The 25806-nt window shown below is 41.2% G+C and overlaps 1 protein-coding gene and 1 pseudogene across 1 annotated transcript in view; both read right to left on the bottom strand.

The window, feature by feature from the left end:
* Nucleotides 1–2092: 2092 nt before the first annotated feature.
* Nucleotides 2093–9789, bottom strand: LOC102861580 (annotated as a pseudogene).
* An 8885-nt stretch (nt 9790–18674) lies between these two features.
* UBE4B (ubiquitination factor E4B) overlaps nt 18675–25806 on the bottom strand; it is an 85417-nt gene continuing 78285 nt past the window's right edge. The window contains exons 23-27 of the mRNA XM_006885768.1: nt 25008–25142; nt 22375–22566; nt 20047–20221; nt 19293–19439; nt 18675–18953 (exon numbers count right to left, since the gene is read on the bottom strand). Of these exons, the coding sequence (XP_006885830.1) occupies nt 18892–18953; nt 19293–19439; nt 20047–20221; nt 22375–22566; nt 25008–25142 (711 nt within the window). The 3' untranslated portion in view covers nt 18675–18891. The remainder of the gene's footprint in view (nt 18954–19292; nt 19440–20046; nt 20222–22374; nt 22567–25007; nt 25143–25806) is intronic.

A 25806-nucleotide genomic window follows, 5' to 3' on the forward strand; every position in this document is an offset into this window, starting at 1 on the left:
CATCCACATCCTGGCACCAGCAGTCAAGAGATTTGTTGTTTTGGGCGAGTCTACTGTCAGAGACTTCTCCCAAACACTAAAGTACAATGATATTAGTTTGAAGACTAAGGTACACCTGATGCAGAGCATGGTCTTTTCAATCACTTACTATGCATCTGAGAACTGAACAATGAGCAAAAATGACAGAAGAAGAATGGATACCTTCTGGATCTCTTGTGGAGCTGGAGAAGAGTACTTCATATTTCATTGATTGCCAAAAGAATGAACAGATACAACTTGGGAAAAGTGCAGCCAGAGTCTCCTTGGAGGCAAGAATGATGAAGCTTCCTCTCATCCTTTGGCCGTGTTGCCAGGCAAGGCTATTCCTATGAAAGGGACATAATACTTGTAGAGATAGAGGGTGGGTGAAAGAAAGTGAAATCCCCCAACGAGGTGACTTGACACAGTGACTGAAACAATAGGCTCAAGTGTGTCAGAGAAGTGGCAGAAGTATGGCACAGGACAGGACAGGACAGGACAGGATTCAGGTCTGTTGTTCCTAGGACCCCTATGGGTCGAATTGACTTGATGGCGCCTAACAACAATAATACCATCACTCAAAAGTATCAATTTTTTGCCGCTGCTGCTGCTGCTGCTGCTGCTGCTCCAAGAAAACACCAAATGCGGATGACGTCAGTGCAGCGGGAGGGCCCCGGAGGACCTGGAGGCCGTGGGGGCCCTGGGATGGGAGCCCGTGGCGGTTTCCGTGGAGGCTTCGGCAGTGGTCTGCGGGATCGTGGGAGGAGCCGCGGAGTTCGAGGAGGCAAAGCCGAGGACAAGGAGTAGCTTCCCTTCACCAAACTGGGCTGCCTTGTGAAAGACATGGAGATAATACCATTGGAGGAGATCTATCTCTTCTCCCTGCCCATCAAGGAGTCTGAGATCACTGACTTCTTCCTGGGCATGTCCCTCAAGGATGAAGTATTGAAAATCATTTCAGTGCAGAAGCAGACACGTGCTGGCCAGCTGACCAGGTTCAAGGCCTTTGTCGCCATCGGAGTTGGTTTGGGTGTCAAGTGCTCCAAGGAGGTGGCTATTGCCATCCGTGGGGCCATCATCCTAGCCAAGCTCTCCATTGTCCCTGTACGGCGTGGCTATGGGGGGAACAAGATTGGCAGGCCTCATACCGTTCCCTGCAAGGTGACTGGACGCTGTGGCTCTGTGTTGGTGCTTCTGATCTCTGCACCCCGAGGCACTGGAATCGTCTCAGCCTCTGTGCCCAGGAAGCTGTTGATGATGGCTGGAATTGATGACTGTTACACCTCAGCCAGGGGCTGCACAGCTACCCTTGGCAACTTCACCAATGCCACCTTTGATGCCATCTCAAACACCTACAGCTATTTGACCCCAGATCTCTGGAAAGAGATGGTGTTCACTAAGTCTCCCTACCTGGAATTCACGGATCATCTTGTAAAGACTCACACCAGAGTCTCTGTGCAGAGGACTCAGGCTCCAGCTGTGCCCACCACATAGTGGATTTTCTTTAACAAATAAAGTTAATTAAGTTCTAAAAAAAAGTATCAATTTTTTGTTTTCTTTCTTCACCTTTTACTTTCACACGCACAAGTTGTTGTTGTGTGCCATCGTGTTGGAAATGAGTCCTAACTGACCCTACAGTGGGTTTTCTCTGGTTGTATATAGAACAGGAGGAGATTGCCTATCTTTCTTCTGCAGAGCCGCTGATGAATCTAAACCACCTGCCTTTGATGTGAAACACCTTATCACTAGGCCACCAGCAATCCCTACACATGAGACTTGAGTCAGGCACTTTAGTCTTCAAAGTAACATCCTTGTTCTTTAATATTTTTTTCCAAAAAAGAATTTGTTTATTGAAGGCAATAGGATGCAAACAATGTAAAAATCAAAAGCTTACAAGGCATTTCACTGACTTTTCTTTCTCTACTTGTAAAATGGAGATTGGATTTTATTTGTATATACTTAAAGAACCCCAATCTGCTTATGCATGAAATCCTTGAACAAGGAGAAGTTGGGGCGCAGATTCCTTAAGCGATTTTGTCCAGGATGGGAGTGTTTCCTTAAAGGCTGCCTACGTCTACTTCTGTCCCTTCTGCTTCACACGTACTACAGAATAGTCATCGCCTGCAATAGTGAGCTCAGCATTCAGAAAACGAGCTCTGGAAGCCAGCTTTGCCGTCTCAGCACTGGTCCAAATGTTTCCTTATTTTGTCCACAGTCAGAGGATCTTTTTGGTTTTCCAAAAATCCAGGAAACTCTTCTTGTCTGAGCACTGTCAGGTCATTCTTTGTCAGGTAGCATGTATCTCCAGCAAATTTGTGAAACTTGAACATCATCATTTTCATAGCATGTTCCATTTGAGATGGCGTCTTGGTGAGGTCTTAGATTGTCAGTGAGTGGGATGCAGACTCTGAGTGAACAAGACATGGGGCAGTCGTTCTTAAAGAGGTCTTTTAGAGCAGATTTGACCAGTACAATATGCCATTGATTTCTTGACTATTGCTTTCATGGGAATGGATTATGAATTCAAGTAAAATTTAATTCTTGACAACCGCAACCTTTTCTCCATTTCTTGTGATGTGGTTTATTGGTTCAGTTGTTGAGGAATTTTACTTCCTTTATGTTGAGGTGTAATCCATACTGAAGGCTGCAGTTTTTTTTTATCTTCTTCAGTAAATGCTTTAAATCTTCTGTCTTCAGCAACTAAATTTCTATAATCTACATATCACAAGTGCTTAAATCCATTGTTGTAGTCATTGCTGTTGTTGTTAAGTCACCCCAACTCATAGTGATCCTACATACAACAGCTCTGAAGCCTGCCCTGTCCTAAGCCAATCTCACTGACTCCAACACCCCTACTCCCATTGCCCCAGGTACTGTATCAATCCATCTCATTCGGGGCCTTCCTCTCCTGTGCTGTCCCTCCACCATTCCAAGAATGATGTCCTTCACCAAGAACTGTTCTTTCCTTACAAGGTGCCCAAAGTATGTAAGATGGAGCTTCAAAATCCTAGCCTCCAAGGAGAAAGTTGGTTTCACCCTCTCCAAGGCAAATTTGTTTGCTCTCTTGTGGTTCATGGTATGTTACAGACTCCTCAAGCACTACAATTCAAAGGTATCAATCTTTCTTCTGTCATCCTTAGTCATTATCCAGCTCTCTGATGTATAGCAAAAAATTGCAGACTATGGCTTTGATAAGGCACACCTTGGTCCCTAGACTGACATCATTACTCTTCAGAACATTGGAGAGGTCACTGAAAGCAGACTTTCTCTCTGCAATTTGCCTTTTGATTTTCTGTCTGCTACTGCTGCTAAGAGGGTTGACTGTGGATACAGGCAAGTCAAAATCGGTAACAACTTCAACCTCTTCTCTCTGTCATGGTGCTGCCAACTGGCCCAGTGGTGAGAATCTTTGTTTTCTTGATGTTGAGCTTCAATACATACTGAAAATTACAATCCTTGACCTTCTGCAGCAAGCGCTTCAGGTTCTTCTCAGTTTCAGCAAGCAAGGTTGTGTTATCTGCATAAGTCTTCCTCCAACCCAAATGCCACATTCCTCTTCATAAATTCCAGCCTCCTGAATGATTTTTTTCTGCATACAGATTGAAAAGTTATGGAGATAGGATGCATCCTTGGCACATTTCTTTCCCAGTTTTGAACCATGCAGTGTTTCCTTGCTCTGTTGCTTCCTGGTCAAAGTTTAAGTTTCACATAAGCACAATTAAGTGTTCTGGGATTCCCATTCTTCTAAGGTTTGCCACAATTTGCTGTAATCCACACAGTCAGATGTCTTTGCATAATCAATGAAACACAGAGAGACATTCCACTGATACTCATTGCTTTTGGCCAAGATCCATCTGGCATTAATGATAATGTCTCTAGTGCCACAGTCCCTTCTAAAGCCGGTTTTTATTTCTGGTAGTTCTCTGTCAATGTATCTATTCTAGTAATTTTTTTAAAAAAATGTATTATTATTTTTGTGTGCATGTGTACTGTCGAATCAGAACAGACTGGTACAGGAGGAGATTGCCCCTCCTTCTCCAGCAGAGCGTATGGTGGACTCGAACCTAGCGCCTTCTAGATTGCAGGGCAGCTTCTTGCCACTAGGCCACCAGATCTCCCTGGCAGTAATTTTTTTTCTATCTTCAGCAGAATTTTACTTATGTATTATATTAGTGATATAGCCTAATAATTTGCACACTCTGTTGGGGCACCTTTTTTTTGGAATGGGAATAAATGTGGATCTCTTCCAGTCAGTTGCCAGGCAGTTGTCAGCCTCCAAATTGCTTGCCACAATCAGGTGAGAGCATGCTGGGAAGCATCTGTTTGTTAATATATGTCTATTGGTATCCTATCAATTCCTGGGACCTTGCTTGGGTTTTGTTTTTTTTTGCCAATTCTTTCTTTCCGAGCAGCTTGAATTTCCTCCTTTGTCACCATTACCTCTTGACTACATGTTGTGTCGTGAAAATCTGTGTTTTGGTCCAGTGACTCTGTGTACTCCTCCCATCTTCTTTCAATGCTTCCTGGATCATTAGTTATTCTGCCCATAGCGTCCTATGTAGCAGAGCAACCTTGTAGGCGTTAGGTCAGTCCATTTTGTTGAGAGTCTTCAGAATAGAATGATGCTCAAGTCATTAAAAGAAATCAAGTTCTCACACATGTAATAATATGGATGGAAACATGCTGAGGGAGTCAATTCTAAAAGGTTACCAGGGGCAGGCGAGTGGAAGAGAGGGCTAGCCATCACTTGAGAAGTCACAAGTTTCCATTTCTGGTGATAGGAACTTTGGTGCAGATTCAGAGTAATTGTGGCACAATATGATTATTATAATTGATATTGTTAAGTTATACCCTTGGAAAATGTTGAATTGACAAATATTGTGTTATAAGTACATAACAACTAAAACATGAAATAATTAATCAACATACACAAAGTTTTGATATAACCGATCGTGACAGCAGGGTGGTCTGAGATGCTCTAAATTAAAGTGTTTGCAATCAAGTGTTTTTTTTTTTAAGAACTAGAGTTCTGTGGTGAATTTATTCCTTCCCTATAAACATAGATGCTTCCTGATGAGCCTTTTTGGGGTGAAGTGCTCTTTTTTTTTAGGTTGTTTATTTTTCATTTCAATGAACATCTACAGAGATTTTGGGATTCCATTCATTCATTGTTGCACCCCTCTCCCCACACAAACCCCCCCCTCCGCCCCCTCCCATTTGCTCCTCTCCTTGAAAAGCAAAAGAAAAACTCCCTCATTGGTACACAATCCCCCCCCCGCACCTCCCCAAACCCCACCTCCTACCCCCAAATATAATCCACTCTGCAACCCTCATTGCATACTCCTACGATAAAAATAATGCCCTAAAATAAAATACTTTTAGACTATTCTCTCCCCCATAGACTTCAATGCCGTAAACATATTTCATCCAGTTTTTCTCAGTCTTAACCCCACCCCAAAGCCAGCCTCATTCTACAACATTTATGAGGCCTAAACCAGTTAAATATGAAGAGGAATGAGAATAAGGGTCCCTTAGCTGTCTAAGAATTTATCAATCATCCTAAAGAAATCCACTGGACAAGAAAAATGTTCCACTTCACTGAAGACTGAGCGTGAAAAGGTGATGGAGCACAGCCTCCTAAGATAGGAGGTCTCTGAGGATGAAGCTAGTCATGTAGCTGGACAGTATTTAAACAGTTGACTACATATAATGGGAAAAAGGGATCCTTTTTAAAGAAAGACTATGCCTCTGGAAACTCTACAAACTCTCTTATAAATATACAGAAATGATGTTAATTGTAGAACAGAGTTCAGGTCTTTTGTGCAAAGCTTACTCTGAGTCATATTTGACTTGACAACACTTAACCACTGCTAAATGAGACTAGTGCTGTTATATCTGGAGGAACATTCTTCCACTTTGCACATCACTCTCTGTCAATGTGCTGTAAGAGGTAACCTGGGTTTGCTATGATGCTGAACCTTGTGCATGGGAATATAAAATTAAAGAATAATTTCCCATTGTAGACAGTATTTGGTGCAGCTTCCAGTTGTAAAACTGGTTGGAAAGCAGGAGTGGCATCCACTTCCTAAACCGCATGCCTCTGGAAGCTATGAACTTGGAGAAACAATGATAGCTATGGAAAGGCATTAGGTCTTTTGTTCATAGAGTCACTATGAGTCAACCTCCACTTGACGGCATCAACAACAACATGCCTTCCTTTAGAGTAATTCAACAATTTTTTTTTTAAAAAGAGAAAGAAACCATTATGTGAGTAATTTGCTCCCACCCAAATTGTGTAGACATATTCATTCCTACAGAGACTGAAAATTACACAAATATTCTCCAAAGATCTATAATCCAGTCAGTTTCTCTCTGTCTCTGTCTCTGTCTCTGTCTCTCTCTCTCTCTCTCACACACACACACACACACACACACATCCCTCACAATAAAAAGAATTTCAAGATACAAAGTGTTGGAGATACCATGGTCTATCACAATTCTGTCTGCCTATCCATTTCCTATCTTTCACTTGTTGTTGTTGTTATGTGCCTGTGACTCATAGTACAACAGCCCTAAACCCTGCTCTACCCCTTGCCAATCTTACTGTCTCCGATACACCTATCCCCATTATCCCAGTGACAGAATCAATCCAACTCTTTGAGGGTCTTCCTCTCCTGTGCTGTCCCTCCACCCCAAGCATGACGTCCCTCTCCAAGAACTGATCCCGCCTTGCAACATGTACAAAGTATATCAGATGAAGCTTCAGAATCCTTGCCTCCAAGGAGAAGCCTCGCTTCACTCTCTCCAGGATGAATTTGTTTGTTCTTCTAGCAGTCTGTGGTTTATTCAGTACTCTTCTCCAGCACCAAATTGCAAAGGCATCAAATCTCCTTCTATCATCCCTAGTCATTGTCCAGATCTCTGATGCCTAACAAGTAATTGCAAAGACCATGACCTGTGTCAGGCACACCTTAGTGTCCAGACTGACATAGTTGCTCTTCAGTACTTTGGAGAAGTTTCTGACAACAGACTTTACCAATGCCATTCATCTTTTAATCTCATGGCTTCTGGTTCCAAGAGTGTTGATTGTAGATCTTTCACTTAGCAGCATTTTATCCAAAGCGCTTAGCTTTCAGGAAAACAGGATAAATAATTTAAAACATCATAAAAAATGATACATGATACAAAAGGATGGAAAATTTAAAGGAAACGTCTTCCAACAAGCACTATCCTAAGATTCTACAGCTTTTAGAGATGACCAAAGAAAAACTCTAGACCGTGTTTCTGTGTTATTTAACATGAAAGACTCCAGTGAATTGACTCAGCTATATCACAAGCAAGATATTTAGCCTTTTTGGGTTTCAGTTTCTTCAGGAGTAAAATGAAATGGGTAGTAATTTCTACCACAAGGATTCTTGGGGGTATGTTATGTTGTTGTTAAGTGCTGTCAAGTCACAGACGACTCATAGCGACCCTATGAAGGAGAGTCCTCAACACTTGGGTGTCTTTCATCCTCTCTCCAGGTTCATAGGGTTCTGGAGGCAAGCTATTATGGAAGTGGATGCCACTCCTCCTTCCAAGTTTGTTTTAATCAGGGAGCTCCACCCCACTCTGTCCGCATTGGGTTACCAATCATTAACACATTTGACACACCAGTGTCACAGTGTTCAGCCTCACAGCAACCACATGTTACTGCTGTACAGCAACTTGTACACCAGGGATATACGACCTAGAGGAATACCCTCCTGGCATGCCCAAATGCTGGCAAACTCTGGGACCCAGACCCCCAGTTCATCTGGCAAGTCCGCTCTGCCAACCCCCACGTGGGGCAAAAAGAACACCAAGTGTCCGGAGCCTGCATACCTGCCATTCCTCAAGAAGCCAGAGGAGGTATAGATGGATTAAAACTAGACTATTGACTTGAACAGTTAGCTACTCCTTCTTGGGAGGGGGGGCAGTTTACTCTTGTAAAGCTTTGTTGTTGTTGTGTGTCATCGAATTGCCCACGACTTCTATCATCCTATTGACAATAACTCTGAACCTTGCTCTGCACCTGGGCCAGTGTCACTGACTCCGATAGACCTAATCTATTGGCCCAGTTACTGTGTCAATCCATCTCATCAGGATTCTTGCTCTCCTCCTCTCCTGCACTGTCCCTCCACCCTTCCAAGCATGATGTTCTTCTCCAAGGACTGGTCTCTCCTGGCCATGTGCCTAAAGTATGTGAAACAAAGCTTCAAAATCCTTGCCTCCAAGGAGAAACTTTGTTCCACCCTCTCCAAGTCAAATCTATTTGTTTCCCGGTGGTCTACGGTATGTTCAATACTCTTCTCCAGCACCACAATTCAAAGGCATCAATTATTGTCATCCTTAGTCATTGTCCATAGCAATCATTAGTCTGATGTGTAGCAAGTGATTGTGAAGACCATGGCTTTGATCAGGTGCACATAGTCTCTAGACTGACATCATTGCTCTTTAGCACTCAGGAGAGGTCCCTGGCAGAAGAATTCCCAATAAAATTCATCTTTTGGTTTCCTGACTGCTGGTGCCAAGGCTGTTGATTGTGGATCTGAGCAAGATGAAACTGTTAACAGCCTCAATCTCTTCTCCATCCATCATGGTGCTGCCAATTGGCCGGTGGTGAGAATCTTTGTCTTATTGATGTTAAGCTTCAATCCATATTCTGCAGCAAGTGCTTCAGGTCCAGACATTCTATAAGGTAGTTCTCCTCTGTCCTATAAGGTCACTGTGAGTGTGAATCATCTTGAAAGCAGAGGACTTGATTTGGTTTGGTCATCTAGACCACTGAACCCAGCCCTGGAAATGACAGAGCAGAAAGGGAGGCAGATAAAGCAGGGAAACAACTGCTAATGAATCAATTTTGACTCATAGTGACCCTGTGTGATGGAGGAGAGTTGAGATATAACAAGAATTAAAGGGACTGAGAAACCCATGAGGAGATCAGGCTTTGAACTTTGAGTTAAGAGTAATTTATAGCAAGGAGTGGCCACCTTTTCTCTTTCCACTTTGGAGTTAATCTCTACCTGGAGATGTACTTCTGCCAAGTAAGAAGGGGGGGGGGAGCAACTTGATTAGGACTGAGAACCTGTGATAAACAGGAGATAGTAGACATACAGCCTGGCTGCAAGTGTTCCCTTATCCTCCCCTAGTCCTTAAGGAGGAAGAGATTACAACTGAGATAAAAGGATGCCCTTGGGCTGGCAGCACAACTCCTCACCACCAGGCCACCAGAAAGTCCTAGAAAAGGAATTAGTGAGAGAGAAAACCAGGTATAGAAATCCTACCAGAACACAATAAGAGACAGAGAAAGGGGAAACAAACAAATGATATAGATAAAAATATGCATGTCATCATTCTATTTCCAGCCTCATTTCTGTCACTAAGCCTATGTTTTCCAACTACTCTTCCTTCTTCACTCTTTCCAAAAATTTTTCAATTTCTTCCTCTTTGGCTCTAGGTGTGGGAGCAAATTTTTGAATAATAGTCCCATTAACAAGTCCTCTTTGTACGTGGATGGATAATATTCTAACACTCACAACATTGTATTTCAGCATAGAACTTGAATTTGACTATGAATGCAACACCATTCTTCTGTTTCTCATTCCCACCATTTGTTGCTTGTGATCATGGTAAAAGCAGTCAAGAAATCAAAAGGTTGTGCTGGGGAAATCTGCTGTCAAGGAGGACCCTTCAAAGTTCCAAAGAGCCAAGGTGTCCGTTTAAAGCTGAGGTACCTCTACCAATGTTCATAGCGGCGTTATTCACCACCACAAAAACATGGAAATAGCCCAAATGTTCAACCATATTCTAATGGATTTAGAAATTATGGTACATTCACACTATGCAGAATGCAGGAGCAATGGTTTTGTACATTATTACCTAACTTGGGAGGGACTGGAGAGCATTATGTTGAGTGAACTAACTCAGTCCCATAAGGACAAATACTGTATAAAACCATTATTGTCAAATGAGTATGAGGATCCAAGGGAAGGGAGGGTGGAAGCAGAGGGGTGAGGATGGGTGAAAGGGGAGGATTAATCATTGGGTCGCACAGTTTGATGGGAGGGCTGAAGGAAATGGGAAAGATCTGGTGTGGAAAACAATGTATTCGAATTTTGTAAATAAACTAGTATAAAAAGTAATATAAAAATCATATGAATGATTGTATGAAACACAATGTAAATGAAAGATTATATAAAATGCAATGTATATGAATAAAGCATAATCTAAAGGTATTATTATATGAAAATCTATAGAAAATATTAAAGAAATAAAGCTGATGTCACTCTAATCAAGCCAGGATTTTTCCCCAATTACTTTCTATGTGAAAATTGCACAACGAATTAGGACAACAGAGGAATGAATGTCTTTGAATTCAATTTTTCAAATATAATAACAGAATATTCCATGCACTGCCAAAAGAACAAAGAAGTCTGTCTTGGTGGAAGAACAACCAGGGTGCTGGTTACAGGCAAGGACTGTGAAACTTTAGCTCATATACTTTGGGTTTGTCAGAAAGGACCAGTCCTTGGAAAAAAGACATCGCACTGGGAAAGGTGAAGGATCAAAGAAAGAGAAGAAGATCCTAAACAAGATGGATTGATACAGTGACTAACAACAGGCTCGAATATATCAGAACTGGTCAGGCTGGCACAGCTTAGGGCAAGTTTGAGATTTATTCATAGGGTCACTTTGAGTCACAGTCAACTTGATGGCACCAAACAACACTATGATTACCTAAGGAGCTCTGATGGCCTAATGGATAGCAAGTTGTGCTACCAACTCAAAGGCAGGAGGTTTGAATCCACATGCTGCTCTCTGGAGAAAGACGAGTGATTTCCTCCTTTGCGATTTATACCCTCTGAACAGCCTCTGTCACCAGGTCAGCTATGAGTTGATTCTGACTCAGCAGCAATGAGTGAGTGACAGCCTTTTCCAAGTGACCAAAATGAAGAAGGTTATTGGCAAGCATGGAACGGGGACTCTGCTGATGGAAGTCTAGACTGGCACACTCACTTTGGTGAATTTTATGTACTAACTGTGAAGATATTTATCTTGGGCCTTGTCTTGTCAGGTATGAGCCATGTGAGGTCAGAGTTCAGCTGACAATATCTAGCAAAATTTCCATTGCTGGGTGTATAATCAACAGAATTAGATGCACATAACCAAGAACTATGAAAGATTCAGGAATATTTACTGTAACATTATTTGCAATAGTCTCTAACTGGAAACAACCTAAATGTCCATCATCAAATGTTGTTGTTGTGTACCGTCGAGTCAGAGCTAACTCATAGCTGACCTACCAGTGAGTTTTGATAGGCAGTATAATTGCATAGATAGGATTTCCCATCTTTCTACTGCAAAGCACCTGGTGGATTTGAACTACATACCTTTGAGAAGTTGGTCTCGATGAGGGTCACATAAGGGAAGTTTTGGTTTGTGTTTGGCTTGTGTTATTGGGGTTTTTCCCTCCACAAGCAGATGGCAGCTGGTCGGACTTTTGCTTGTCTGATTTAGCCAGCAAGGTCCCATGGGTAGAAGGTCTACTTGGTTTATCATAGTCAACAGCATTTGTAGGGCTTGTCTTTAAAATTCTTGCAGCCCTCAGACCAAATTTATTAATATTGGGACGAACATTTATTAAGTGGTATAGTAGCTATTTGTCTATTTACTGTACTGAAGTAACTTGGAGTTGCTGTGTTGCTGAACACTATGTCATTGTTGTGTCAAATACAATAATGATTACCTATCATGGACAGTGTTTGGAAGAGCTTCCTGGAAACCAAACAAAAAAAGTTTAGGTCTTTTGTTCGTAGGGTAACTATGAGTGAGATTATTGTTGTTATATTTTGGAGGGACTTTCTTCTACTCTCTACATCACTGTCAGTTTGTTGTACTGAGGTAATCTGGGTTTGCTGTGATGCTGAACATTGTGTGCCATTGGGGTGTCAGATGCCATAATGTTTCCCAATGTGGACAGTGTTTGGTGGAGCTCCCGGTTGTGAAACAGGTTTGGAAGCAGGAGTGGCATCCACTTCCTAAACTACATGCCTTAGGAAACTCTATGAACTTGGAGAAACAACAATAGATATAGAAAACCCTCAGGTCTTTTGTTCATAGAGTCGCTATGAGTTGTGCTCAACTCAGTGGTAATCAACAACAACAACCATCACATATGGGATAGTAGTGCAGCTCATTATCACTAGGCCACCTGAGCTCCCTTGTCAAACACTAGTACACAATTTTATCATATAAATACTAACTAACCTCTTACAATATTTTGGGCATATTTCCCTATAAAACTGTATTGGGAATATGATTAAGATTAGAGTTTAACTTTGTTGTTGTTATGTACCATCAAGTCACCTGCAACTTACAGCAACCCTACATAGAGTAAATTTGAACTCTGTCCTATCCTGAGCGAGTCTCACTGTCTCCAACACATCTACCTCCATTACTCCAGTGACTGTGTCAATCCATCTTATCCAGGGTCTTCCTCTCCTGTGCTATCCCTCCACCCTTCCAAGAGTAATGTCCTTCACTCTTCACCAAGGCATCCCTCCTGGTCACATGTCCAAAGTAAATGAGATGGAGCATCAAAATCCTAGCCTGCAAGGAGCAACTTGGTCTCACCCTCTCCAAGACAGATTTGTTTTCTTGGTGGTCCATGGTATATCCAATACTCTTCTCCAGCACCAAAATCAAAGGCACTGATTCTTCTTTTGTCATCCTTAGTCATTGGCCAGCTTTCAGATGCATAGCAAGTAATTGTGAAGACCATGGCCTGAATCAGGCTCACCTTAGTCTCTAGACTGATATCCTTGCTCTTTAGCCTTTAGGAAAGGTTCCTGACAGCAGAATTTCCCAGTGCAATTCATCTGATTTCCTGACTGTTAGTGCCAAGAGTGCTGAATGTGGACACAAGCAAGCTGAAATTGTTAACAATATCAATCTCTTCTCCATCTGTCATGGTGCTGCCAATTGGCCCAGAAGTAAGAATCTTTATCTTCTTGATGTTGAGTTTCAATCCATGTTGAAGATAAAAGTCCTCAAAAGAATGATATTTTTTCCAGTACTGTGTAGAAATTAATTTTTTACTAATGACAAATTATTTAAAATATTTATATACATATAAAAGTGATATTTACCCTAAGATCTAAAACAGTATTATTATTATTATTATTTTAAAAGGCTATGTGACTTCTTGTGAGATGCACTCTTCCCATGAGATGAGCTCTTTGAAGGCCCTTACCATTGCTCTGCTCCAAAATGCAAAGGCCTGTGAGGCGTGGCTGGCCAGGAGGTGTCATCCAGCAATGGCTTTCCAAGTATCTGCTAAACGCTGTAGATCAGCCCAGGAGCACTAACATCATGGTCTTCCACAGAAGCAATGCCTGTCAGGTTGAGGGGCTCAAGGTTCTAGTGTGGTCTAGACCACTCAGTAAATGCTCCCACATCATGGAGACTCTGCTGCCTGGAGACTGCCCAGGAACTGTCCCTTCTGCCCAGTCTTAGAAGCACTAATATCATAAGTACTTGGGCCTTAAACACTGCTGTCTAGCTAAATCATGTGGGATTTTTAAAACTCAACTGGAAGAGGCCAGATGGGGCTGTGGTTTCTGGAGGGCAACAGTTATTTCACTCCAAGTGAACTGTTGTTCCCAAGAAGAGAGTACCAATATACAGGTCATTCACAAAACATTTCCATGCCCTGAGTCATTATACAGTAACAACAACCTAACATCTATTGAGAAAAGACTCACATAATGTCAAGAAAGCCTCAGTTATCATGAAAAAAAAAATCCTTCTCCTAAAAAAACCAAACTCAATGAATACTCCAGAGAAAAAGAACCACAAGAAATATGTTGATATGGAGTTATTTTAACAGCTACAGAAGAAAGTGCAAATATTGGAAGAAAAAAATGGAAATCATTAATAGAGAAAATACCCCAAAGTCAGCCATCCAGGGAGAAAAAAAGTTATTGATGAGGAACAACTTGACCAGTTACAGAAAAAAAAACAAAAAAAAAAAAGAAGATAAAATTTGATAAAGAGGTACAAGAACTTAAAAAATTATCCCAAGACAGAGAGGGCACAGTAACATAGTACTGGAAATAACAGAAGAATGTGAAAACACAATCCAGAATATTAAGACTAAAATGCCCAAAGTGTCCAACATGCTGGTGGGACAGAAAAGTAGTGCTGAACAGATAGAAAAGAGCAGTGAGCTGGAAGACAAGAGCCTCACTGGAAACATACTAGAAGAAAAATCAGAGATGAAGAAAACATTAGAATCATGTGGGATGACATCAAAAGGAACAACATACACATATGATTGGAATTCCAGATCATAGGAGTGACAGAAAAGTCGCTGAGAAAATTGTAGAAGTACTAAGAAAAAAAACACTTCCCTGATATTTTGAAGAACAAGGAAATCCACATTCAAGAAGCACAGTGAACAACAAATAGACTAGCCCCCAAAAAGAAAAACCTCAAGACAAATAATAATTAATTTCTCTAACTTAAAAGATAAGGATAAAATATTAAAAGCAGCATGAGAAAAACAGAGTTACCTACAAAGGGGAAACAATTAGATTAATTTCTGATTTCTCAGCAGAAACTATGTGAGCTAGAAGACAATGAGATGGCATCTACAGAAAGTTAAAAGAAAACAACTGCCAGCCAAGGATCCAATACCCAGTAAAGCTCTCCAGCAAATATGAAGGAGAAATTAGGTCTTTTGCAGAAAAGAGGGAATTTAAATAACTTGTAAAAAAAAAGACCAAAACTATAAGAAATTTTAAGTGAAATCCTTCCCATGAAAATGCCAAAAGAAAGTGGATGGACCATAGTAAAGAAAAAGAACAGCAAAATGGCAATGGTAAAAACTTGTCTGACAATAATCACACTTAATGTGTATGGACTAAACATGCCAATTGGACAAAACAAAGAGAAAAAGAGTAGCAGAATGGATTAAAAAACAAAGCTATCAATATATTGTCTAGAAGACATATCGAGAGAGAGAGAGAGAGTGAGAGAGAGAGAGAGAGAGACTGACTAAAAACCAAAGACTGGGAGAGAGAAAAAAAAATATATATATATATACCAAGCAAATGACAACCACCAAAAAAGCAAGAGTGGCAATACTAATCTCTGATAAAATAGACTACAGAATGAAAACCACCATCCAAGATAAGGAAGGGCATTACATACTGATTAAAGGAGCAATAGATCAAGAAGACATCTATGCACCAAATGATATGTCTGCAAAACACATAAAACAATGTTAACCAAATTGAAGAAAGAAATAGCACCACAATAGGGGTAGGAGACATCAACACACCACTATCATCAAAGAAAAGATCAACTCAAATGAAGCTCAACAAAGATGCAGAAAAACCTATACAATCAGCCAACTTGACCTTGTGGATATATTCTGGATACTGCACCCAACTATAATTCAACTGACTTTTTCTCAAGTGCACATGGTACATTCTCCTTAAACTCCTCTCCAAGCCCCACACAAAAGTGAGTCACAAAAGGAGTAAGAAATTATTTTAATCATATCTTGTTCAAGGATCATTTCTCTCCTGATTATCTGATTCTCAGATTGTTCTTCCTGTCTCCTTTCCTTTAAGCCAGAGCTTATTTTAAACATATCACACAATTTTAAATCCATAAGAAAATGAAGGCAATTACAAGTTTCTATGCCAGAGCAATCAAAATTCTAAAAATTTCAAATATTTCCTCCCAAGATATACTACAGGTAGGAGATTGATTACATCCTAGGATCTATCCACCTGAAGGTTCTTGAAATCTCTATATTCAGAGTATTCAAAAAGAGTTCATCTAGAGGACTTTAAACACCACCGTGTAGAGTACTGAATATCCCATTCAGGGCCTATCAAAAGAACAGATCTATCTTGGAGGAAGTGCAACCAGGGTTCTCCTTGAAGGCACAGATGGTGAAACTTCATCTAATATACTTAGGGCATGTTGTCAGGAGGGCCAGTCCTCGGAAAAAGACATCATGCTGGGAAAGGCTGGGGTTCAGATAAAAGAGATGACGACCTCCACAAGACAGACTGACACAGTGACTAACTATGGGCTCCAGCATTATCAGAGATGATGAGGGTGGCACAGGATGGGTCAAAACCCAGCCTGTTGCCCATAGGGTCACTATGAATTGACTTGACAGCACCTAACAACAGCAACTCGTAAGGAGTGTTGGTAGGTAGTGTCTCATGTGTCGGATTTATAATCACAAGATTAGCTGTTGGAATACAGTAGCCACTCTGCTGCTTTTAGGAAAAGGTAGGAAATCTCTTCCCATAAAGAGTTACAGTCTCAGAAACCTGATGGAAGGACAACTGTTAAGTCAGAAGAGACTCAATGGTGGTGTTTTTTTTTTTTTAAAAATTATACTGAGTGAAGGCTGGAAGATTAAATCATCTAATAGAAGCTGTGCCTCAAAAGAGATAATAAAATAGATGGGGAAGAGAAAAACAACACTTGTGAGCTAGATCAATAAACACAATCAAGCACGGAAGCCAATAAACAGTGTAATTATATATATGCATGTGTGCGTACAGATAATACAGACACTGAGTCATTATAGATATGACACACACACACTCACACCTTCATGTGGTTAATTGCTGTTGAGTCAATTCTGACTCACAGTGGTTCCCAGTGTGTATAAAGTAGAACTGTTCCATAGGACTTTTAAAATTGTAAAACACAAAAGTTCACAGAGCAAATTGGTTTTGCATTCAACAACCCACACAAATTGTTTTGTCACACTGGCTGCAATCCCTACAACATCACAGCTCACAAGGCCTGTCTTCCAAGATGCCTCTGGGTGGGTCCCAACCATCATGCCTTTGAGTGAGTAGTAAGTGCTTTACCCTTTGTGCCACTAAAGAACTCCATCTAAGCAGAGCAAATACTATAAAGGCACTCACTGCTATTATTACCATCTTCTTCTTCTAGCTTACGTAGATAAGTTTTTGTAAACTAGAGTGGTTAAGAAAATGTGCATGAACCGGGTTGGCCCCACGTAAGAAGACTCTTACAGGTCAGGGAGACGGCAGCGCGGGCAGGGTACCAAGTGGAGTGGGGTGGAAGACTGAACGTGCCAAAGCTCCGCCTCCTCGAACCAGCAAACGGTGGAAATGAGAACGTAGCTTGAAGAATAACGCAAATGAGAACGTTGCATTTTAAAAACAGCAACTCCTCACCGGCTCCGGAAAAGATAACTGGGCATGTGTGGCCTCGTTTGGCCCTTTTCCTTTTTTTTTAATTTTTATTTTATTATTTGTGTGTGTGCGTGTACCGTCAAATCAGATCTGACTGGTACAGGAGGAGATTGTCCCTCCTTTCCCGGCAGAGCATCTGGTGGATTCAAACAGTGCTCCTCTGGGATTGCAGTGCAGCTTCTTGCCACTAGGCCACCAGAGCTCCCGGGCCCTTTTCCTTTCTGCACCCCTTCTTGCCCATTCCAAGAAAAGAAGAGACTCAAAGAAGTTTCCTTCTGAATGTGTATCACCATTTATTGTCGTTTGAGTTAAGGAACTGAACAGAGGACACTGTCTGTATAGGGGGGGAAAAAGGAAAAGAAATATGTTTTTAAGAGACTCATTTTCTTCAAAACACTTTATGGTTTCAAATCCTTTTTTACCCCAAAGGGAATTCAAAAATTCAAGTATGTTAAGTAGGGAGCAGTAATACAAAAAGGAACGTGTATGTGTGTTTGTGGATGTGTGCACGTGCATATGCACACATGTATGCGTTTAAATAGACAGACAGACTTCCACGTTCTTGCACCCTTTTTGCTTTGGTAAGGCCAAGCCCCAAAGGACACATTGTACAAATGACTCTTCCTCGAACTTATAGGCTCAAGAGTTGAGGAATTCATTTACCCTCATAACTGTAAAGGTTCAGAACCACCATGTTGCATTAAAAAAAACCCCCAACTCAACCCCTCCCCCACAAAACCCCCACAGAAGTCACATAAGTCCTGATATACGGAAACCTCTCCTCTGCTGCAGCTGTTTAATCTCAGAGTCCTAATACAGGGATTATTATAAACAGTGGGATTCTCTTCATTTCATTCAGAATAAAAAATTTAAGAGGGCAATTTCAAAAGAAAAAAAAATAAAAACTGAAATTCAAATTCTGAAAATATCTTGCCTTTTTTATTAATGTCATCTAACACCAATTAAAAAAACAAATATGTGAATATGATATAAAAATACGATCCCAGGATTAACACTTTGTTGCAGGCACAGTTATCTCACAGAATATATGTTTGGAGGGCCAGGGACAGGAATTTATTTTTGTTTTTGCTTCTTTTTAAAAAAATCCACAGCAGTGCAAGTAGGGTCAGGAAGGAGGAGGGGTGGGGGAAGATTATTTAGCAGCAAAATGTCCAAGGTTCTCTAATCACAAATCAACGGATATTGGGTGTTTGTTTCTTAAAAAAAAAAATCAAAAACAAAACAACAGATGAAGGAGATGCTGCCCAGACCCACTTGTCATTGCTAGAAGACTTCAGTTTCAAAAGCCCCAAATGGTGACTTGTGAAGGACCGTGTTTTATTACATAAGCAATCGTCAGGTGTGTCCCTCCAGCTTTTGATCATGTCTGTCACTTAAATATATGTACAGGAATCGGGCTCTTCTTCTGGTCACGTCCTTTCTCGCTTTTCCCGTTTGGTCACTCACGGTGGGCTCTTGGTGCATTGGCCACACTTGGCCTCCAATGTATTCACAGCCTTTCCACCACAAAGGCTGCTCCTGTCCGCCTCACTGGCCGTGGCTGTCTCACACAGAGGGAGGGCAAGGGGACGGCTTAATGATCACTGCTCTGTTTCTCTCTCATCCAGGCTTGAATCTGCTCTTTCAGTTCGGGTACTGAGGAAAGAAAAGCAAAGAGGATTAAGGTCCCAGATGGGAGGGTTTGTCCTCAGATACTACAGTTGGAGTTCCACATAAAGGGAGAGAAGAGGCCATTCATTTCTATATTGAGCTGAGGATTTCATAACAAATACAACCAGAAAAGAAAACACTAGAATTTTACAGTGTGAGAAGAAGGGCAAAGAGTGTTTCATCTCTTTTCTGTTAAAAAAAGTCACTAGGTAGTGTTTGGAGTTGATAAAAGTTTCCTTTTTGATTCATTTCTGGTGGATGATTTTTGGCTTAGCCTCTTGGTACTGATGTCAGCCCTGCAGCCCTGGGTGGACCATCCCCTACCTGGCTCCAGCATGCTCTCTGTCAGCATCTGTCGGTTGAAGGGGTCCGTGGGGGAGTTCAGCAAGTGCCGCAGGATGATGGAGCGGTCCATGATGGTGCCAGAGGGCAGCCGCACGGGATCAGTCATAAGGGTGTCCATCAGAGGGTCTGTGGGGACAAAGACACTTCGTAAACAAAAACTTAACCTAACAACAGAGCCTAAAACTGAGAAAGGAAAATACAGAGCCTAATCAGTGAAAATACAACATAGACGTTGAAATCAAAAGGCGTTTACTAGGTCCCTCCCAGTCTCTAGAATGAAATCAGCATTAGATAAAGGCAGATGTGCTGCTTCTTGTTGCTGGGGGGGGAAAAGAGCCTTTTGTTAGCCTATGTGGGAAGGAAAGAACAGAGAAGACAGACACAGCAGTGGGCCCCAGAGAGATCATGTCAGGCTAGGATGCTTCATCATATAACTGTTCAGAGATCTTTGGAAATGTGACCCCCAACTCCCAAAGGTTTTGATCTCTTAGATTCTTCAGGATTGTTAACTGAGTAAGGACTCTGTTTATTTATTTTAAATTTACAATATGAATTAAAATGAGGGGTGAAGGGGGAAAGGCAATTTTGGATGAAGTGTCTTACCAATCAAACTTCAGGAGATTTAAAAAAAAAAAAAAAAGCTGAAAGTTCAGAATGACCCTTTTGGTTATTTCAGTCCTCAACTTAACTCCAAATCAAAGAACTCTTATTGCAAACAGTGGCTGCCACTTGCCTCTGAACTCGTCGGGGGCGTCACTGTAGTCAATCTCAGCACGCGCGTTCTTGGCTACGATCTCTTCCACTTTCTCAGCAAGAAGCTTAAACTTCTCTATTGCTATTGTCGATTTGATCCCTGCCTTCCGCATCTTTGAAATCACTTCTTCAAACAATTCTTTGCTGTAGGATCTCTGCAAATGAAGTAAGGAGTGAATTTATTTTAAGTGGGAAACTGCAGACAATACCTTTTATGATACATTTGTCTACCTCTTCTCCCTTCTTTTTAATAAAAAAAGCCCTAAAACTACAAAGGCACACAAAAGACCAGAATAGTACATGTTGAGGTTTGAGTAACTCCTTCTGAAACAGAAGTAAAAGTGGGGACAGTTTCTGAATTTTTACAGGAAGCATATCAAGCTCTTCAAGATTAGCTTTTAAGACGATCTAATCTACTTGAGCATTCGCAGGGCACTGTGCCCGAGAAGTGCATGAGGAGGTGGAATTTTCAGTTCCTTGTCTGAAGACAAACATGATAAAAACCCAATTAAAAATCAGCACAATTTAAAATTAGGAAAGGTATGTGTTAGGATCATAACCTTTCACTCTGCTTATTCAGTTTGTACACTGAGTAAATAATCTGAGAGGATGTATGAAGAATGTGGCATCTTGCTTGTCACTTAGTGATCGCAGACTATATAGCCTTCTGTGTGGATTACACCTCGGCATAAAGAAAGCCTAAATTTGCACAACTACACCAAAAACATCACAAGAAAAGAATGACATTGCCAAGGGCTTCACTTTTTTTGAAGAAGGGAGTTTGAAAATTGTTGTATGCTGTTAACGACTGTCTGCCCATGTCCTGCCTGAAATAATACCATGATTGTTTATGAAAAGTATCTTTAATAAAGCTGGATACAGTTTGGCTTGGGGGAAAAAAAAAGTGCAAATGCCAACATTCACTATAAATAACAAATTCCACTGCAAGTGTGTTTTTCTCTCTCTATGGTGCTGGTACCTGCATGTCTGCCTAATGAGTGGGAGAGGGGGGGCTCCTGGGCAGTCCCGTGAACACCTGTGTCCGCTGTGCAGAAACCACCATCTCCAACATAAGCCAGGCGCCCCTAGCAGCTGCCACCATAACTCATGGGCATCAACAGGCAATATGGAAGCTCTGCTAGTCACCAAGGAAAGATAACTTGGAATTATCATCTATGGAGTTTCATCTATGGAGTTTCACTGTCTCACTGTGCGTGATCTGCTCACCCACACTGCGCCCTGAATCTCTTGTGATGTGGCAGTCACAGCCGACGCACCGGGAGGATAGGGAGGACACTAAGCAATGACATTTCCAAGGATTTTACTGTCAAACGTCGCAGGAGGCTTTCTCCCACTAGTAATCTCTGCAGCTCTCCAAGGCAGACAACCTACCTTCATCAGTGAGCATTTCCTTTGGCCCTCCCTCACTACAGACTACCACTGATCATCCATTTCTAAGTGCCTGCCACAGCCTACGGTTCCAAGCTAGGGAAATAGGACTTATTTTAACAACTGCTAAATATAATCATATCTCCTAACCCTGTCTTTATTTCCTCTTGAACATACCATGAAGCACCAAGAAAACAAACAGGTCTGTCTTGGAGAGGGTGAAACCAAGTTTCTCCTTGGAGTCTAAGATTCTGAGGCTCCATCTCACATACTTTGGGCACGTGGCCAGGAGGACCGACCGTTGGAGAAGGACAGCATGATTGGAAGGGTGGAGGGATAGTGCAGGAGAGGAAGATCCCAGATGAGATGGACTGATGCAATAACTGGGGCAACAGGGTAGGTGTGTCAGAGCCAGTGAGACTGGCCATTACTATGAAAGTGAACACAAACCTGTGCACAGTAGCAGATGTGACCACAGGGCCCAGAACCAGCTGACACCTTAGACTGAGAAGACTACAAAAAAGGGCTGCAGTAAAGCAAGGGAACAGGGTCCACTTTAAGAGTGGGGCTCTTCTACAAACAGAACGAATTTGTTGAACAGGTCCTTAGAAAGATGAGGTAAAAAAATTGAAGTAGAGTCAGACCCAAATCCGCTTCCTACTTGCAAATGGAAACCGAGGCTTCCCATTTAGATGAGTTCCCCTGCCATTATAGCCATTATTTTAATGTACATTCTAGAAACTTCTCAAACTACAATGTGAAATGTATTGACCTCCTCCATTTCAAGTGGGGAAAGGGAAGGTGATGTGATTACTCAGAATCTATCAGTAAGTCTGCAGAAAAGCAACTCAGATTTCCCAGCTGAGAAGCGGGAAACCCAGCCTGCCCCCGAGATGGCTTCTCTGCCTCTGACACTGACCTGGTCATCAGCAATAGCTTTAGCAAACCGAGCACAGTCCAGCTGCAAGTATATATCTGTAAGTTGGTCCAACAGCTTCTTTGGTTCAAAGCCATATTTCTCAGGGTTTTCAACTTTCAAGTCACGGCACTTGGGGCCACAGAGTTGCTGAAGATTAAAATTCAGCATTGCAGCCAATCGAGGTCCAAGTTCCTAGAAAATCAAAGATAATAAAGTCATTTATGCTTTTGAGACAAGCAAAAAGAACCAAAAATTCCCATTTCAGTGAAGGAAGAGGAACTGTCTGGACTTAAGGAGTCTCTTTTATGTGCTGTGTATTTTAATTTGGACAAGGTCAAGATTATTTATAAAAAGCAATATTAGGCTATCTTTCCTATAAATTCACCCTTTAATTAAAAAAAAAAACAACCAAGCATCTCACCCTATAAAACAGGCAGTAGAGAAAAAGTTAATTCATAATTCCATCATCCTAATACAAGTCATAAAATTTTTGTATAATGCTCTTTCAGTCATCATGTAATAAATATTTTTTCATAAATTTCACAAGTTTCTGGTAGTTTAGTAATGCTTTTCTTATTCATTTACCAGATACAGGGAAAGTAAAAAGGCAAATAAGCCAGAAGATAAAACTTATGTCTCAAATAAAATGAAACCTTACCAGCACCAAAGAAAAAGAAAAAGAGGGAGTGGTCATCTAACAGTTAACACAATCTTTACACAACAAGAGAGAATGTGCACTTTAGGATGTAAAGTAGGTACTTTAAATAAACCTGTAATGGGAAAATGTGGCCTACGTGTATTTAATTGTTGAGAAGTTGTGAGATAAAGGCACAAATATAGGTAAAGGCTGGCTATTAAAGGGTTTTTGAAGTGGATATTCTGAGGGGAAGAAGGGAGCAGAAATTTGAAAACAGGCACAGGGGCAAGGTCAAAGGCAAAAGGCCAGAGGCCGAGTACGCTGATGGCCTGGATGCTACTGAGTAGATGTCAGTCCAGAATTGACCTCATCTAAACGCAGAACTGTCCCACAGTATTGTCTTGGCTGTAATCTTTATGCATGTCAAACACCAGATCTTTGTCCCATAGAGACACTGGGTGTGACTGAATTGCCAACATTTTGGTTACTAGTCAAATGGCTAACCACTGCACCAGCAGGACTCCTTGTTGATGGCTCAGGGCTCAAAGAAAACCCTTGAGTTTAACTGACATGAAAATATTAGGCTTAGCTTTCAATAATATTCTTTGACTAAATGAAGAATTTAGAATTAAAAATCAGTTCCTGATGGGTCATTACAATTTTTCTTACTTTCTAAAAAGCAAAAGCCACTGCCACTGGATTTGTTGAACTGAAAATGAAACACAGTTTAGAGCCTACTGCTCATGGTCCAAATCCAGCCTAACACTTGTTTTTGTTAATGAACTTTTACTGGGAAACAGCCATCGTTTATTTGTTTACGTGTTTTCCAGGGTTGTTGTATTTGTGATATAACAGCGTAAGTAAAAACAGACAAGACAGAGACCACGTGGCCCATAAAGCCTTAGACCTCTTATTACTGGGCATTTACAGAAAAAGTGTATAGTCATTCTATAAGCCATTAAGGAAAGCAGGAGCCTGAGCTATCTTGTTTAAATTAGCTGTGGTATTGTTATGCTTTCAAGTGGTGAGCTCTGTTTCATGTCTCACTGCTCTTGTGCTCAAATCTGTTTCTAAAGAGGCATAAGGCAGAGAATGGAGAGAGCAGGGAGGGGCTCATCCCTTGAATTGTATACAGGCCAGGGTGTGGCAATGGTATTTCCTCTAGTGATAAAAAAGGAATAGAGTAAATACAGCAAATCTGAGGAAGTATAATAAAGTTATATTGCATCATAAACTCTGCCTCTTTGTAGCCAAATAGCTACTATATCTCAGAAGCCATTCATTTTTCTTTTTCTCATTACCCTTATGCTGGCCTCACCATAAAGCCAGCATATAAACTACATGGTGGGAGTGGTCAAAGCAATGTAGAGACCATGAAGCTGTTCAGCTTCAAGTTCAGAAACAGGACTCAGGTCTTCTTAACCATGGTGAGGCCAAACATTTTGAGTACCTTTGATCTATCATAAACCTTAATCATGGTTCTCATTAACCTTTGGTTTCCCAAATGTAACAAAGCTACATCTAAGAGAACTGGAGAAGATCTTACACATGAAGTAGAAATAATTACAAGAAGCAGAAATACTTATATATTAAGTAGAATTAATATAACCAATCCATTCATTCTCCTTAATAGTCTCCAATTCCCACCTGATGCCAGTATACACTTTCCCTATAAATAAAATCCATTAATCATGAAAAACTAAACCACAGTTTTAACGTGAATAAACCAATGTGCTGCATAAACAGAAAGTTGAGTTTCATTCCCTTGGAATGTCTGTTTGCAGGCTGGGTAGAAGGATTAGAGATAGTCCAAATTAGAAACAGAGAATTGTATGTATAAATTAGCAAAACTGGGGACAAAATCACTAACAGAATTTTATTTATCTGTGATGGTGAAGCTGACATTTCCAAACTTTGATAACTATGTTAAACTAGCTGTTAGCTGCTGCAGATGGAATCCCATAAACAGAATAAGCACCCCTAAAGTTTTACTCACCGGTCTGAGGAAGGGCTTCTGGACCTGCTTGGTGAGGATGTGGAACATGTCCACAGTTTCTGTTGCCAGGGCGAGATAGGAACGCGAAACACGCTCGTCCTGAGCAAGCTGAGACTGACGGGCCTGCTGCTGATCCTAGGAAACATGGAAGAGATGCCAGACAAGTCTCAGTACTACTCACCAACCAGCTCACCCACAAGCCAAGTGCAAAGGAAAAACACAGTCAGCTCATAACTGGACTAGTGCGTAATAAAGCCAACAGGCTTGGGGAATGATACCACAACCCATGTCGGTGAAGTGCCCAGCTAACTGAAGCGTGTTCCTCTGTGCAGTACACCATGTGGGATGGACATCCGCCTAAAAGGCATTTTATATATATTATTGTTCCAGTGGCACATTAGAAAGAGTTTCTCTGCTAGAGACCTTGGAGTCAGGCTGTAGAGAGTTAGTGTCAGGAGAGCTCTGAACAGTGGGGCCATGCCCCTGAAGAAAATCACATTGATGTCCATGCAGATGGAAGAAGTGAGTCTCTCACTGTATATGATAAATTAACATCAGTGCTTACTAAACGCTGATTCATTTCCCTTAACAACTTCATCATTATTTTGAAAAGATATGTGTGCTGTACAGAAACTTGGTGTAGACTGTGAGGATGATGTAGAAGAGGACTAGGTTTTGATCTGCTGTTTATAGGGTTGTTATGAGTTGTGGTCAACTTGACAGCACCTAACACTGCAAATAAGGAGAAAGTAGCACTCTCCATGGTTACTTTCCATGGACGATGATTTTTTGGAAACAG

The sequence above is a fragment of the Elephantulus edwardii genome, unplaced genomic scaffold, assembly GCF_000299155.1.
Source record: "Elephantulus edwardii isolate Elephantulus edwardi_28Jun2011 unplaced genomic scaffold, EleEdw1.0 scaffold00045, whole genome shotgun sequence".
Classification (NCBI taxonomy): domain Eukaryota; kingdom Metazoa; phylum Chordata; class Mammalia; order Macroscelidea; family Macroscelididae; genus Elephantulus; species Elephantulus edwardii.